A 16,904-nucleotide genomic window follows, 5' to 3' on the forward strand; every position below is an offset into this window, starting at 1 on the left:
TTTTTTTTTTTTTTTGAGAGAGAGAGTCTCCCTCTGTCGCCCAGGCTGGAGTGCAGTGGCTCGATCTCAGCTCACTGCAACCTCTGCCTCCTGGGTTCAAGCAATTCTCCTGCCTCAGCCTCCCAAGTAGCTGGGATTATAGGCACCCGCCACCACACTCAGCTAATTTTTGTATTTTTAGTAGAGACAGGGTTGCACCATGTTGGCCAGGCTGGTCTCAATCTCTTGACCTTGTGATCCGCCAGCCTTGGCCTCCCAAAGTGCTGGGATTACAGGCGTGAGCCACTGTGCCCAGCCTCAATATATGTATTTTTAACAAGTAAAAGACTGAACAAAATAAAGTAAAAACTTAGAGTAAATGCTGTATAAAGATTAGGGCATTTCCTTACCTTTCATACCTTTAATTATATCTTGAGTTTCCAAAGCCACAGGGTCTAGGCACAACTTCATTAAAAATATGTTAGAAATCCATTTTAGGAGAAGTTTTCTTCCTGCAGAAAGAGAAACTGAAGCACAGAAAAGATGGTCACAATCACAGGAAAACTCTGTCTGTGAGACTCAGACTTTTAGGGAATAGTCACTGTGGTTAGTTTTGTAGCCACTCAGACAAGACAGTGCATTAAGGGACACTCACAACAAAATCTCACCCAAACATATGGAGACATTCTAGAGCCTTAAGCCATCATTCACACTGAGTTCCCAGTAACTGGGAAATTTCACGGTATCAGAGGCTGTATAGCTAAGTTGGAATTAGTTGCTTTCAAAAAATTAGTTTAAAAGCTGCCCTCTGGAATGTTTTAAAAAGAAGAATGCTTCCTGGCCAGGTACGGTGGCTCACACCTGTAATCCCAGCACTTTGAGAGCTCGTGGCAAGTGGATCACTTGAGCTCAAAACCCCATCTTACTAAAACTACAAAAATTAGCCAGGCATAGTTGTGCACGCCTATAATCCCAGCTACTTGGGAGGCTGAGGTGGGAGGATCACTTGGGCCTGGGAGGCAGAGGTTGTAGTGAGCCATGATGGTACCACTGCACTCCAGCCTGGGTGACAGAGTAAAACGCTGCTTAAAAAAAAACAAAAACAAAAAAAGACCTCCCTACTATCCCTGCTAAAGGTAGAAAGAGCTGCTAGCTGGGCACTGGATACCAGGATCATACAGTATTTTTGCCTAGGATGACTACATCCTACTTTGCTTGGGACTGAGGAGGTTTCTACTGAGGTAGGAGAGAAGCAGGACTTGTTTTCTGTGCATCAGTCAGGATCCCACTGATCAAAACAGGATGCAGTAAAGAAATCAGCTAAAATCAAGAAAAGCACCTCTAGTTGCTCTCACTGCTCATTATACACAATATACCTTATATAGTTGGAAGAACCCTTGGTTGCAGGAACTCCACACCCCTTTTTGGAAATTTCATGAATATCACACCCGTTCTTTAGTGCATAATTAAGGAGTAGCTGTAAATGTAGCTAACCAGCAATCCACAAGGGCCACTCTGCCTATGGGTAGCACTGCTCCATCTCTGGAGCAGCCATTTTACTCTGTTGTCTTGCTCTCACATTCTTTCCTGTACAAAACTGAGAACCCTCCTGGGCTGAGCCCCAATTTTGGGATGTGCCTACATCACTAGCACAGGAGCTTTCACCGCTAAAGCCAGGAAAGTCTCAGGCAAACAGCGGCAAGTTGGTCAGCCCATCTGACTCCCTGGCTTGAGCTTTCCCTTAGTGCCCACCTAAATCTTCCTCATCCTTGCATCCCCAGGTCAATTGCATTCCCCCCATAACTCCCTTCCAGATTCTTCAGCCGGAATGAATCTCTCCACGTGCCCAAAGCACTGGGTTGGCACTGCTTTTACGACACTGGCTTCACTCTCTCTCCTATGAGATGCTTCTCTAAGTGTAAGCCCCCAGAGGGCAGCACACGTGTCCATGTCTTGGCTCTTTTCACCGTGTCAGTGCTAGATCACAATTGTCTGCCACACACTGGGAGGATGCACTGAAGCCCTGGGCCCTGAGCATCTGACCCTGTGCTGCATCCAGGCTTCTAATTTATTTGTTTTGAGACATGGTTTTATTCTGTTGCCTAGGCTGGAGTGCAGTGACATGATCACAGCTCACTGCAGCCTCAATGGCCTGAGCTCAAGTGATTCTCCCACCTCAGTCTACCAAGTAGCTGGGTCCACAGGCACGTGCCACCATGCCTGGTTAACTTTTTAAAATTATTTGTAGAGATGGGGATCTTGCCATCTTGTTCAGGCTGGTCTCAAACTCTTGTCCTCAAGCAATCCTCCCACCTCGGTCTCCCAAAGTGCTGGGATTATAGATGTGAGCCACTGCACGTGCCTGGACATCTTATTTTATTTTATTTTATTTTATTTTTGAGATAGGGTCTCACTCTGTTGCCCAGGATGGAGTGCAGTGGCGTGATCTTGGCTCACCACAAACTCCACGTCCGAGGTTCAAGTGATTCTCATGCCTCAGCCTCCTGAGCAGGTGCCCACCATGACATCTGGGTAATTTTTGTATTTTTAGTAGAGTCGGGGTTTCACCATGTTGGTCAGGCTGGTCTCTAACTTCTGAACTCAAGTGATCCACCCACCTCAGCCTTCTAAAGTGCTGAGATTACAGGCATGAGCCACTGCACCCAGCCTGGACTGCTTTTTTTTTTTTTTTTTTTTTTTGATACAGAGTCTTACTCTGTTGCCCAGGTTGGAGTGCAGTGGTGTGATCTCAGCTCACTGCAAGCTCCACTTCCTGTGTTCCCACCATTCTCCTGCCTCAGCCTCCCAAGTAGCTGGAACTACAGGTGCCTACCACCACGACCAGCTAATTTTTTTTTTTCAGTAGAGACAGTGTTTCACCATGTTAGCCAGAATGGTCTGGAGCTCCTGACCTCGTGATCCGCCTGCCTCGGCCTCCCAAAGTGCTGGGATTACAGGCGTGAGCCACCGTGCCCGGCCCAGCCTGGACTTCTTAATGTTTACTGGCATAAGCACACCTTATGTTTACAGGCATAAATACAGCCTGGGCCTTAGCACCTCCATAGAATCTTTGAATCACGGAGAGATGCAGGACATTCCAATTTAATCTAGTAACCACAGACAAAGCTGAAAGTAATTCTTCAGCAGATTCTTGCCAAATAATTCTGGCAAAGAAATATCCCTGATGGAACTGAGCGAATTAGCAGAAAACACATTACAAAGCCCAGATAGGGTATCAGACTGAAGTCACTGCATCCACATGTTTTCAAACTCTAGAGCCCAGAGCAAAGAGAAATCACAGGCAAGATGGAAGAGAAATTGCTCCTTTGAAGTAATGGTGGCCTTGGGGCAGTTTCTAAGTCTATCAAGATGTGGAAAGGGAAATAACCTCTGCAATAAAGGCAAGCCAAAAGGATGTGACAAAGGTTCCAGCGAGATTGAAAAGTTCACTATCAATGGTTCCTTACGAAGAGTGTTTTCTCTGGCCACAAATAACCATTTGGGCACACGGCTTTGCATAAGCTTTGTCATCTAAACATCTAAACTCAGTGACTGCGGTCAGGTCATCCTGATGGTTTGTTTTGTAGAACTCTCAACAATAACATTGGAAATATATAGCTCTAAAGATCACCTTGCCTATGCATATCTGAACAAAACAATTTCACTATTCTGATTTCACTTGACTATTTGATCTTTGGACTAGTTGCTATAATATCACCTGTCAACTTGCCATAGTATTTGAGGGGGACGAAATGGACTTTAAAAGTCTCTCATAATTTCAGCTAACATTTTCAGCTATCTAGCTGTCTAGGTAAGAGGTAGTGGATTCATGACAGTAATCAGGTAAATACTAAAAATCTTTATGATAGTAGCCTGATGGGGCTAGGAGAGTGTGAACTTCTGATATGGTTTGGCTGTGTCCCCACCCAAATCCCATCTTGAACTGTAGCTCCCATAATTCCCATGTGTTGTGGGAGGGACCCAGTGGGAGGTAATTGAATCATGGGGTTGGGTTTTTCCCATGCTGTTCATGATAGTGAATAAGTCTCATGAGATCTGATGGTTTTATAAAGGGCATTTCCCCTGCACATGCTCTCTTGCCTGCCACCATGTAAGCTCTGCCTTTGCTTCCCTTTTGTCTTCTGCCATGATTGTGAGGCCTCTCTAGCCATGTGAAACTGTGAGTCCATTAAACCTATTTTTCTTTATAAATTACCCAGTCTTGGATATTTCTTCATAGAAGTATGAAAATGGACTAATACAGTAAATAATGGGTCACTGCTATAAAGATACCTGAAAATGTGGAAGTGAATTTGGAACTGGGTAACAGGCAGGAGTTGGAACAATTTGGAGGGCTCAGAAGAAGATAGGAAAATGTGGGAAAATTTGGATCTTCCTAGAGACTTGTTGAATGGCTTTAATCAAAATGCTGATAGTGATACAGACAGTAAAGTTCAGGCTGAGATGGCCTCAAATAAAGATGAGGAACTTGGGAAGTGGAATAAAGATCACTCTTGCTGTGCAAAGAGAAGGGTAGCATTTTGCCCCTGCCCTAGAGGTGTGTGGAACTTTGAACTTGAGAGAGATGATTTAGGGCATGTGGTGGAAGAAATCTAAGCAGCAAAGTGTTCAAGAGGAAGCAGGCCATAAAAGCTCAGAAAATTTGCAGCCTAACAATGCGATAGAAAAGAAAAACCCATTTTCTGAGGAGAAATTCAAGCTGACTGCAGACATTTGCATAAATAATTAGGAGTCAAATGTTAATCACCAAGACAATGAGGAAAATGTCTCCGGGGCATGTCAGAGGTCTTCATGGCAGCCCCTCCCATGACAGGCCTGGAGGCCTAGGAGGAAAAAAATGGTTTTGTGGGCTGGGCCCAGGGCCTTGCTGCTTTGTGCAGTCTTGGGACTTGGTGCCCTGTGTCCCAGCCATGGCTCAAAGGGGCCAATGTATAGCTCAGGCCATTGCTTCAGAGGGTGCAAGCCCCAGGCCTTGGTGGTTTCCACGTGGTGCTGGGCCTGTGAACACACAGAAGTCAGGAATTCAGGTTTAGGAACCTCCACCTAGATTTCAGAGGATGTATGGAAATGCTTGAATGTCTAGGCAGAAATTTGCTGCAGGCATAGAGCCATCATAGAGAACCTCTGTTAGAGCAGTACAGAAGGCAAATGTGGGGTGGGAGCCCCTACTCAGAGTCTTCACTAGGGCATTGCCTAGTGGAACTGTGAGAAGAGGGCCACCATCCTCCAGACCCCAGAATGGTAGATCCACCAACACCTTGTACCATGCACCTGGAAAAGCCACAGACACTCGATGCCAGCCCTTAAAAGCAGCCAGGAGCGGGGGCTATACCCTGCAAAGTCACAGAGCCAGAGCTTCCCAAGACCATGGGAACCCACTTCTTGCATCGGTGTGACCTGGATGTGAGACATGGAGTCAAAGGAGATCGTTTCGGAGTTGTAAGATCCAGCCAACTGCCCTGCTGGATTTTGGACTTTCATGGGGCCTGTAGTCCCTTTGTTTTGGCCAATTTCTCCCATTTAGAATGGGTATATTTACCCAATGCCTGTATCCCATTGTATCTGGAAAGTAACCAACTTGCCTTTGATTTTACAGGCTCATAGGCAAAAGGGACTTGCCTTATCTCAGATGAGACTTTGGATTGTGGATTTTTGAGTTAATGCCGGAATGAGTTAAGACTTTGATGGACTGTTGGGAAGGCATGATTAGTTTGGAAATGTGAGGATGTGAGATTTGGGAGGGGCCGGGGCAGAATGATATGGCTTGGCTGTGTCCCCACCCAAATCTCATCTTGGGAGGGACCCAATGGGAGGTAATTAAATCATGGGACGGGTCTTTCCTGTGCTGTTCTCATGACAGTGAATAAGTCTTACAAGATCTAATGGTCTTATAAAGGGGAGTTCCCCTGCACATGCTCTCTTGCCTGCTGCTATGTAAGATATGTCTTGCTTCCCCTTCACCTTCTGCCATGATTATGAGGCTTTCCCAGCTATGTGCAGCTGTGAGTCAATTAAACCTCTTTCCTTTATAAATTACCCAGCTTTTGATATGTCTTTATTAGCAGCATAAGAATGGACTAATACAACTTATAAAGCAGAAAGCACTCCTTCAGACTGCCAGGAAAGAGCTAAGAAGAGACTATACCTTCCTTCAGAGGGATACCATTTCCAAGATAACATTTCATTCAGGCAGCGCCGAATGTGTTCCTACCATCTGTGACTGAAATGGACATCCCCCACGACAAGGACACACCATGCAATGGGATGTGAAACAACCTTTAATAGAAAATGTAAAATGTTTAATAGGAAATGTGTAATGATTAGGTACCTTCCTCTCCTTATCTCCTGTCCTTCCTCCTCAATACCATTTCATCTCTTCCTTTTCAACTCTTCCCTACTTTCCTGGTCCTTGAACTTACCTCTGAGAAAAAACAAGTTCTTGGTGTTTCTTGCAATTCAATTTTCCCCTTTCCCCTTCTCTTCCTTTTATTTTCTTTATCCTGGATGATGGACACTGTGAAGAGGAAAAAAATAAATAACAGGAGGTAGAAAAGGGAAGGTATGTGGGTTGACGTCTCATCAAAGGCTTCCCTGACTGAAAAGTTTACCCATTGCCTCCAGAGCTCTCAGTGCCTTTAAGGCACAGGTGTGCTTGTGTCCTGGTTTGAAACAGCAAAATGTGTTGCTCTCCATAGAAATGTGGTAGAACATCCCTAGTCATAGAAATGTGGTAGAACATCCCTAGGTCACACCCCCAGTGCTTCCACGTAATAATACGCTAAGTTCAACCGACCATATCTTATTCAAAACAGAAATCAAATTCTTCTTCTTTTTTTTTTTTGAGACAGGGTCGTGCTCTGTCACCCAGGCTGGAGTGCAGTGGTGTAATCTCTGCTCACTGCAACCTCCGCCTCCCAGGCTCAAGCCATCTTCCCACCTCAGCTTCCCAAGTAACTGGGACTACAGGTGTGCACCACCATACCCAGCTAATTTTTGTATTTTTTTGTAGAAACAGGGTTTCTCCATGTTGCCCAGGCTGGTCTTGAACCTCTGAGCTCAAGCAATCCTCCCGCCTCAGCCTTCCAAAGTGCTGGGATTACAAGCGTGAGCCACTGCACCCAGCCCAAATTCATCTTTCAAGGTAGAGTTTGTTGCTAAATGAAATACATTTGCTTTTATTAATTATTTAAAATGTCCTTTGTTTTGAGTATTATTTCAATAATAGTAATGAATCTATATCTATATTCACATCTATCTCCATCTATATCTATATTATATATAACATATAGAATATATAAAGATGTCATGTCTAAACCCTATATATAATATATAAACCCTTCTGTAAATCTTGTTACAATTCCTTGAGATGAATGAAAATTCTATATTCATAGATCCAATGTTATTTTTAAATTAAGTCCATTTGAAATTACAAATTGTATGATTCTGCTCTTATATCATCAACGAACCTAAGATAAATTACACCATTCCTTTATTTCCGCAGCACATAAAATGTCAATGCCAGGTCAAATTAAAGATCAAATTTCCTTTACATCTAGAATTTTTTAAGATGTTGTCAGAGAACTAGAGAAGGCAGCGAAGATTCTTCTTAAATTTGGAACATGTAGCGATCATCTTACAAGAAACATGTGTCAAGGTACTTAGAAAAACACACCCTTAGTATGCACATGTAAGAAAATGAATTTAAAGATACAGTTTTGAAAAGCAATCTTTCCCCAGCAAATGCTCTATGCACCATAGTAATAGCTACTAAAAATCAAGACTTTTGACCAAACAGGTGTGCTTTTAATTATTTTTTTATTTCAATTTTTATTTTGTTGAGACAGGGTCTCCCTCTGTCACCCAGGCTGGAGTGCAATGGTGTGATTTCAGCTCACTGCAAGCTCCACCTTCCAGGTTCAAATGGTTCTCCTGCCTCAGCCTCCTGCGTAGCTGGGATTACAGATGCCTGCTACCATGCCTGGCTAATTTTTGTATTTTTAGTAGAGACGGGGTTTCACCACATTGGCCAGGCTGGTCTGTCTCCGCCTCTCAGTGTTGGGATTACAGGCGTGAGCCACTGCACCCAGCCAGGTGTTCTTTTTAAATGCTTAACTTGTGAAACTTTCTGGCTTTGTCCCTTTAATGATGGGCATACCATTTTGCCATTGCAAAAGGAGTCTCCAGGTGGTGTCTTCAGTGCTGAGGATGGCTGCTGTGTCCATTGGATTTTGGAAAACGGGGCTGTTCAGAAATGGCTTTAGAATAGAATCTCAGCTTAGATAGACCCAAAAAGAACCTTAGCCTTCCTGTCTCATCCTCTCCCCAACCTTTTTTTTTTTTTTTTTTTTGAGACAGAGTCTCGCTCTGTCACCCAGTCTGGAGTGCAGCAGTGGGATCTTAGCTCACTGCAACTTCCACCTCCTGGGTTCAAGCAATTCTGCTTCAGCCTCCCAAGAAGCTGGGAACTACAGGCATTGCGCCACACCATGCCCACTATTTTTTTTTTTTTTTTTTTTTTTTTTTTTGTATTTTAGTAGAGAGGGGGTTTTCATCATATTGGCCAGGATAGTCTCAATCTCTTGACCTCATGATCCACTGTCCCCTCAGGCCTCCCAAAGTGCTGGGATCCATGCGCGTGAGCCACCATGCCCGGCCTCATCCTCTTCTTTGATAAGGAAAGGGTATGCAGTTACTTACCCAGATCTCACAGCAAGCATCCATACCCTCCAAAGGTCTCGGGTCCTACATCCAGAGCACGGGGTCTGGCCAGAGGACCCAGCATTACTGTGTCTAAGCCCCACCGCTCTCCATCAGGGTTGCTTCAAGCACAGTTTTTAACCCATATATATATATATATATATATATATATATAACGTGTGTATGTGTGTGCATGTGTGTATATGCACATATTGATACACACATACATACACCAAGAAAGTGAGAATCATTTCAGCGCACTGCGTTTCTTGGAGGAACAGAAATGAGTAAGAAAGGCAGAGGAAAAGGCAGAGTTATTAGATAAACCTACACCTCCAATTAGATGTTATTGCCTTGACAGATAAAAGGTCAGGCAGAGACCATAAGATACAGGCAGAAATGACCTGGAGGATCATTCACTCCTAACTCTATTTACCTAGGAAAGAACAGAGCCCAGGTCACCTAGTCAGTTAGCAGAAGACCAGAGGCTGAAGGACTATCTAAAACAGAAGACTGGAGAGTAGAAAAGAGTGGGGCAACCAGGTTCTCGTTCTCTGATTGTCCCCAAATCACTGCATACCCACACTGCAGGGTCTGGAATCCAACCAGACAGATCTAAGGCTCCAAGCTGATCTGGAAATGGAGTAGGAGAGAATTAAGCAGCCATGGGGAATGTCAGGAACATCAGGTTCATGTCTGTTCTCAAGAGAGTCTAAAATGATTCTTAACCAGAATCTAAAAGCTATTAAAAATAAAATAGAATTAAAAAAAAAAAGCAGCTGAGATAACTCAGCTGAATGAGGCTGGAGCCAGAATTGAGTCTGGGCTTAGCACCATCAATGAGGTGACAGAAGCCCGGCCTCAGCCTCTGTCTGAGTAATAGGATTTGCAGGCTCTGGCCTGCACTAATGATCACAACACGACTGATGGGGAAGATTTTTTTCTGGGTCCATCAGTTGTCACGGGCATATGACACCTTGCCTTATTCACTGCCTTATTCACATAAGGCTCTAGAGGCTAAACTTGTTGAAAACTTGGACTTTGCCCAAGACACAGCACCAAAATAGCTCTTACAAAAGGGAAAATCAACAATGTGGTGTACTGGCCCCAGAAAGAAAAATGTTCTCAATGCCAATAAGACAGCTTGCTTCTGCATTGTTTAATCCCTTGCTTCAAGTGGATTTTTAATCACACTCTACTTTTTTTTGACACTTCTGTTTTACAGGAGGATTTTTAGGTTTATTAATCAGCAATCATGGACTAGCAGTACCTCCTGCTCAATCTAGGGCAGAGTAATAGGAACATGGAGTCACATTTAATCTGCATGAAACTTCACTGGGGTTCAAATTCTTCATCAGCAGAAGGAATAATTAGACAGGTGATGAAGTCCCTTCTAGTGCTAAAACTTGGCTTCTTTGACACGGTCCACCAGATTTCCAGGTTAGTGCTACAAACATTCCCCAAGAGACTACTAGAGACCTCCTCTGTCCAGGTCAGGATTGAAAGGCAAATAAGACATGGATTCTGTTACTGACGAACTCATCATCCTATACGTTAATGTGGACTGAGATCAACTTTCCCCTTTTGATATAAGATAGTAAGGCACTAAGCTGGAGGTGTTTGGGAAGGATTGACTATAACAATAAAAATATAAGGTATTAGAGAAATCTCTTTGTTTTAAATACAAATAACTGCTTCTCTGTTTGCTATCCTAGAGAAACTAGAGCAACTGGGTGGTTATTTTAGAAGTCGCCCTGTTTTTCTCCCTTACAAAGATATACAAATTCTACTTGAAGTAACTCCTCCAGTCCTACAAATAGACATTTGGCCACTTAGGTTAAAAAACACAAATATGAGAACTAGCCATCTTGGGCTACTGGAAAAAGCAACCAATCAACAAATTTTGTCAATGGCATCTCTTGTCAGAGGAAAAGAATATGAGGTAATGCACCCCAAAACTGTTTTCATATTTATCACAAACTTTAGTAGCCTGCATCAGTGAGGTAGTTTGAAAGAGATGTAAAGTTACAGATGTGTGGACATTATAGCCAGATTCCACCTCCATGTTTCCCACGATAGAAACATACATTCTGCCGAAAGCAGGGATTTCACTTTTAATCCTATGCATACGATAAAGTTTCACCCATCATCCCTAAAATATACACATTTTGATGTTTTCATAGTAGTTACAAGGGATTTGCAGCAAAACATCTAGCATGCCTTACTGTTCCCCTTTGAAAAGGTCAAACTTGGCTGGCCTTCATAAGCACTGAAGCTGCAACCTTCACCAGGAGCATAACAGACTTAGCTGGTCATCAACAATTTCATATGCTTCTAGCTGCAAGACAAAAGCAATGACTCAGGCTGCACCCAGGGTGCAATGGAAACACAGGGAAAAATGTCCAAATCAAACAGCATACATGCGCATTTTCCCAAGGAAATGCTTCTCTTACAGTGTCCTAGGGTTATTTCTGTTATCATTGTTTTGCTTTGCTGTTTAAAAAAAAAAAAATTTTTTTTTTGAGATGAAGTTTTGCTCGTCGCCCAGGCTGGAGTGCAATGGCGCAATCTCGCTTCACTGCAACCTCTGCCTCCTGGGTTCAAGCGATTCTCCAGCCTCAGCCTCCCAAATAGATGGGATTACAGACATGCACCACCATGTCTGGCTAATTTTTGTATTTTTAGTAGAGACGGGGCTTCACCATGTTGGCCAGACTGGTCTTGAACTCCTGACCTCAAGTGATCTGCCCACCTTGGCCTCCCAAAGTGCCAGGATTATAGGCATGAGCCACCGCACCCGGCCGCTGTTTAAAATTTATGTGCCATTACCTAGTTGATGGGGACCTTTACAAGGGAAGATATCTCCATCAAGCCATACTAGTGAATATGGCCAACATTTGTCTGATAGCAAAAATTCATATGAAAAAATTCATTAGCAATCTACGGAACTATATGAAACTTACAGGTATGCTTTGAATACATAAAAAGACTTCTGGCATGGCCGAATTAAGACCTCTAGAGATTGTAATATGTGAAGAGATAACCCCATCCTACACACCCCCTGCCGTGTGTGCTGAAAAATACACTTTGTGTGCCAAAATTAAAGTTGCTTATGTCTAGATTTTTAATGGCAAAATTCTAGATAATTTCATGCGAGCAAACTTTTTTCACTTTTCAATGCCTCTGATTTACCAGCATGGACTTTAACTGCCTGCTAGATAACCCAGCAGATGTTGGGTGGTCAACTTGGCCTCCTCACTACTAGGTATGAGATTAAAACTCATACCTCCGTGAAATCGCCGAAGATGATGTGGCATGGACTTTTAATAAACTTCTCCCAGGGGATACAACTTATGAGTTTAAACAAAATTGGTTCAAGGTCCTGCTTTGACCAAAACTGAACTAATTTCAAGCCCACAGGTCAGTGGACCCCTGGATTACTCAACTAGGGTGAAGTCAAAGGGATTCTGGCCCAAAAAACTTCATGTAGAACAATTGAGAAGTTTCAGGGTTTTTTGTGGGTGACATGCCCTCCTTCCTAAGGCATTACCCAGCATGATTGTGTTTTGCTGTGACTAAACCCCAATCCAGGCTCTAGCCCAGAGCTGAACATTTAAAAACTGGAAGGCTGAGGATATATTACCAATAAGCTGGGAGGCAGCTCCCTGAAGTTGCCTTCGAACACCTAGAGAAGAGGAAGCACAGAAACAAACATCTAGCAGTGGACATGGGTTGGAAACTAGACATTCTTCTTGTTGACTGACTAGTTACTTAACACTTACTGAGTAATTATCGGAAACCTCTTTCTGACTTGCTCCCTGTGAATCAGCTTATGGTATTGTTGATGACCGGTTCAGAACAATCAGACACAGCAAATATTCTCCTTCTGCAGGTGAGTCTTATCTTAAAACAGGTCTCATCCTATGGTACAGTTTTAAAAATTCTCTGCCTAATGGCAAAGTTTGTTTGCATGTTCAGCTATAAACACATTCATCAAACAAGTACTTATTTTGTGCCTACTAAGCACCATAAGCTGACCTGGGCACTGAGGGGATGTCAGCAAGCAGGAAGGACAAGGTTCCTGCTCATGCTGGGTTAGAGAAGAGTCCTAAGCCTGGTGAACTGGGAACTGGACATATCTCACCAGGGAGGGCACTTTCTTTCTTTCTTTTTTTTTTTTTTGAGATGGATTCTCGCCCTGTCGCCCAGGCTGGAGTGCAGTGTTGCAATCTCCGCTCACCGCAACCTCCGCCTCCCAGGTTTAAGCAGTTCTCCTGTCTCAGCCTCCTGAGTAGCTGGGACTACAGGCACCTGCCACCACACCCAGTTAATTTTTGTATTTTAAGTAGAGACGGGGTTTCATCATGTTGGTCAGACTGGTTTCGAACTCCTGACCTTAGGTGATCCACCCTCCTGGGCCTCCCAAAGTGCTAGGATTACAGGCGTGAGCCACCGCCCCTGGCCAGCACTTTCTTTTAGAGATTATTTTATAATGAAAAGGCCATTCAGGAATAAAATTAAAACCATTTCTATTAGCATGAAAACTTTTTGGAATTTCCAGAATTTCTAGTCCTGAACCATGTGCAAAAGCATATTTTCCAAATAGATTTCCTTCTCTACAGCAAAGGAGCATGATTCTAAGCATGAATAGAAATGAGGGGCCATGCTCCTGCCCACATGAGTTTTCGTAAGACAGATTCATCCCATTTTGAAAATGGCATAAAAATCCTGCGCTATTGTATAAAAATACGTTGTTGACATGACCAAAGGCTCAAACTGTCTACGCATTAAAAGTATCTTTATTCACTAACAAATGTCCTGTTCAAGCAGAAAAAAATATTTCCTCTAGCTGTATATGGCAAACTATTGTACATACTGTCTGCCAAATGGGCTGGCTGTGCTGAACGACAGTTGTCACACTTTGTGATAACACCACCTTAAGTTATTGCGATGTTTAGTAAAAGGGTCTAATTATTATTATTATTTTATTTATTTTATTTTTTTTTGAGACAGAGTCTCACTCTGTCTCCCAGGCTGGAGTGCAGTGGCACGATCTCGGCTCACTGCAACCTCCGCCTCCCAGATTCAAGCGATTCTCCTGCCTCAGGCTCCCTGTTAGCTGGAATTACAGGTGCCCACTACAACGCCCAGCTAATTTTTGTATTTTTAGTAGAGACGGGGTTTTACCATGTTGGCCAGGTTGGTCTCAAACTCCTGATCTCAAGTGATCTACCTGCCTCCCAAAATGCTGGGATTACAGGCGTAAGCCACTGTGCCAGGCCGGATGTAATTATTTTTTGAAGCTTTCTTTTGTTTTTCAGAGCACATGAATAATTCTAAACCTGTTCATCACCTGTAAAATGATTTCACCTTCATAAGCAAGCAAAATTATTAGATGTCTTACAGTCATCTCCAACCTTACCCTACAGTCATCTACCGTGTGTTTATTTACCACAGATACACCAACATTCATCACCATAAATAATACTTTTCTGTTGCAAATTTGATATCACAGGCAAAAGAAAAATAATAAACTTCTTTAAAATATTTATTCTCACAATGGGATGGTCTCTTGTCCTTTATGCCTTATTACAGTCAAGTCATTTATATTTATTTATTTATTTATTTATTTATTTATTTATTTACAGTCAAGTCATTTTAAAACGAGAGTCTCATGCTCTGGAATGCCATACTTTCCTTTGTGCTCCTCAAATAATTTCGTCAGTTCCTCCATATAGGTCTGATGTAACTCCTCAATCTGCTCCTCGGTCGGGTGCAGAATCTGACGAACAGGGATCGGGCGGCCAACTGCAAAAACAGGGAATACATCATACATGAGGAACTAAAACCACTCCACCACAGACCGCCTCCCCTAATGCACAGCTGTGAACACAACTGCCAATCAGAATCCCTCCAGCCTGCTCACTCCAATCCTTGTTTCATTTCACTGGCTGCCTGCAGTGGTCACACCACTCCATCTGATAACAAATAAAGAACTTTCCTCCTCAGCAGACACTGGGTTGTCGGGACCCTGGTGGTTTTGACTTTGAGTCAAATGAGCTACTGTGCTGACTGCAGCTGGGAGGTGAGTGGACATAGCTGTGTGTCCACGTCACCAGCTTCCTCCCTCTGGGACAGTTGACAGCCAGACCACAGTGCCCTGATTATTACTGACTGTGAATCCTCACGTCACATGGCAGTCCTCTAGTCTGACTCTTTTCTTCTTTTTTTTTCTTTTTTCTTTTTCTTTTTTTTTTTTTGAGACAGAGTCTTACTCTGTCACCCAGGCTGGAGTGTAGTGGCACAGTCTTGACTCACTGCAATCTCCACCTCCCGAGTTCAAGCCATTCTCTTGCCTTAACCTCCCACCGAGTAGCTGGGATTTCAGGCTCCCACCACCATGCCCAGCTAATTTTTTTTTTTTTTATTTTTTTTGTATTTTCAGTAGAGACGAGGTTTCACCATGTTGGCCAGGCTGGTCTTGAACTCCTGACCTCAAGCTGGAATTACAAGCGTAAGCCACTGGCCCGGCCTAGTCTGCCTCTTTTGAGTGTCTTTCTAAACAATTAAAAAATACATATCTTCAGGCTAAGTATCTATATTAGAGAAATACACATAAATGATGTGGATTCCATTGTTTCTAATAGTGGATAACTGAAAAACAACTAACGTCTCAATAGAAAAACTGTTAAATAAACCATGTAATAGTCATTCAATAGAATCCTAGGCAGAAATTTTTAAACAATGCAATAAATATGTGTACGCATACACATGCAAATACACACAGATGTCTAAGATGTATTAAGTGGAAAAATAATTTGTAAAATAATACAGTATGATCCATTTTTGAAAAAAAGTTTATATTCCTAGAAGTATTATACGTTCTTAGTGCATGGAAAAGTCTGGAAAGAGAGAGAAACATGAAAGTTCTTTTTTGGTAAGGAAGTAGGGATGGGGAAATTTCACTCTAACTGTATTATATAAACTTTCTACAAATGAGAATGCATTTGAGTTTTTCCAAATACACTAATTAAAAACAAATCTGGCAACCTCTGTACATATTTTAAAAGGTGTTTATGTAACATGTCACTTGTCTCTGATTTTTAGAAAATAAAAATTCCCAAGGCTTTGGCTCTTGCATTCACTGCGCCGCCTGCTGGTAGGATGCTGCTATTGATGCCAAGGGTTGAAAATGTACAGGATGGCCAGGCGCAGTGACTCATGCCTGTAATCCCAACACTTGGGAGGCTGGGGCGGGTGGATCACCTGAGGTCAGGATTTCGACACTAGCCTGACCAACATGGCGAAACCCCGTCTCTACTAAAAATACAAAAATTAGCCGGACGTGGTGGCGGGCACTTGTAATCCCAGCTATTTGGGAGACTGAGGCAGGAGAACCTCTAGAAGCCGGGAGGCAGAGGTTGCAGTGAGACCAGATTGTGCCATTGCACTTCAGCCTGGGGGACAGAGCAAGACTCCGTCTCAAAAAACAAGCAAACAAACAAAAACAGAAAACGTACAGGAAGTTCAATGAGGCAGCAAACTGCTGCCTCTGACTTCATTATGTTAGGCATGAGATCAGGTGGGCTCTAGGTAATGAACGGGACCCACAGTAGAGCGACCTTTGTCTTATCCTGAGTCACCCCATGTAGCATACGAGGTTCTGATTCATGTCAGTAAGAGTAGGTGGTTAGCTAAGCAAAATATGAACAAATGTTAAGTCACAGAGAAGGAAGAATGTGATAAATGACATCAGTATGGGAGCTGAGGGGGCACAGAGAAGGAGACACACACACACACACACACACACACACACACACACACACATCATTACTGCAACATTAATATTCTCAAATTGTTAAGAATTTAACCAGATGTAGCCTTGAAAAGCTCATGTGGTTTTCTTTGATAGCTTGGATGTCACATTTATACATAGTAGACATAAGTCCCGTTTAACTCAACACAAAGAACGGGAAACAACCATCTCGCTGTCAATTGTGGTTGGAAATATGGACTAGCAGAGGCTAATGTAGTGATGACGTGGAACTGGTTGCACAAAAATCACCAGGCTGGGCTGGGTCTGGTCCCAGCTCACCAGCAAGTGCCCTGAGCAAGTGACTTTCTATCTGGCCTTAATTTCCTTTCCCTTTCCCCTTCCTTCCCTTCCTTCCCTTCCTTCCCTTCCTTCCCTTCCTTCCCTTCCTTCC

General features: G+C 43.1%; 1 protein-coding gene and 1 pseudogene across 1 annotated transcript in view; both read right to left on the reverse strand.

The window, feature by feature from the left end:
- Positions 1 to 6,711, reverse strand: part of LOC108520488 (60S ribosomal protein L31-like) — a 9,734-nt pseudogene extending 3,023 nt beyond the window's left edge.
- Positions 6,712 to 14,274: 7,563 nt separating this feature from the next.
- MOGAT1 (monoacylglycerol O-acyltransferase 1) overlaps positions 14,275 to 16,904 on the reverse strand; it is a 44,605-nt gene continuing 41,975 nt past the window's right edge. Inside the window, exon 6 of the mRNA XM_017859900.1 lies at positions 14,275 to 14,505. Within this exon, the coding sequence (XP_017715389.1) occupies positions 14,351 to 14,505 (155 nt within the window). The 3' untranslated portion in view covers positions 14,275 to 14,350. The remainder of the gene's footprint in view (positions 14,506 to 16,904) is intronic.

Source organism: Rhinopithecus bieti, unplaced genomic scaffold (genome assembly GCF_001698545.2).
Source record: "Rhinopithecus bieti isolate Rb0 unplaced genomic scaffold, ASM169854v2 scaffold_53432, whole genome shotgun sequence".
Lineage (NCBI taxonomy): Eukaryota > Metazoa > Chordata > Mammalia > Primates > Cercopithecidae > Rhinopithecus > Rhinopithecus bieti.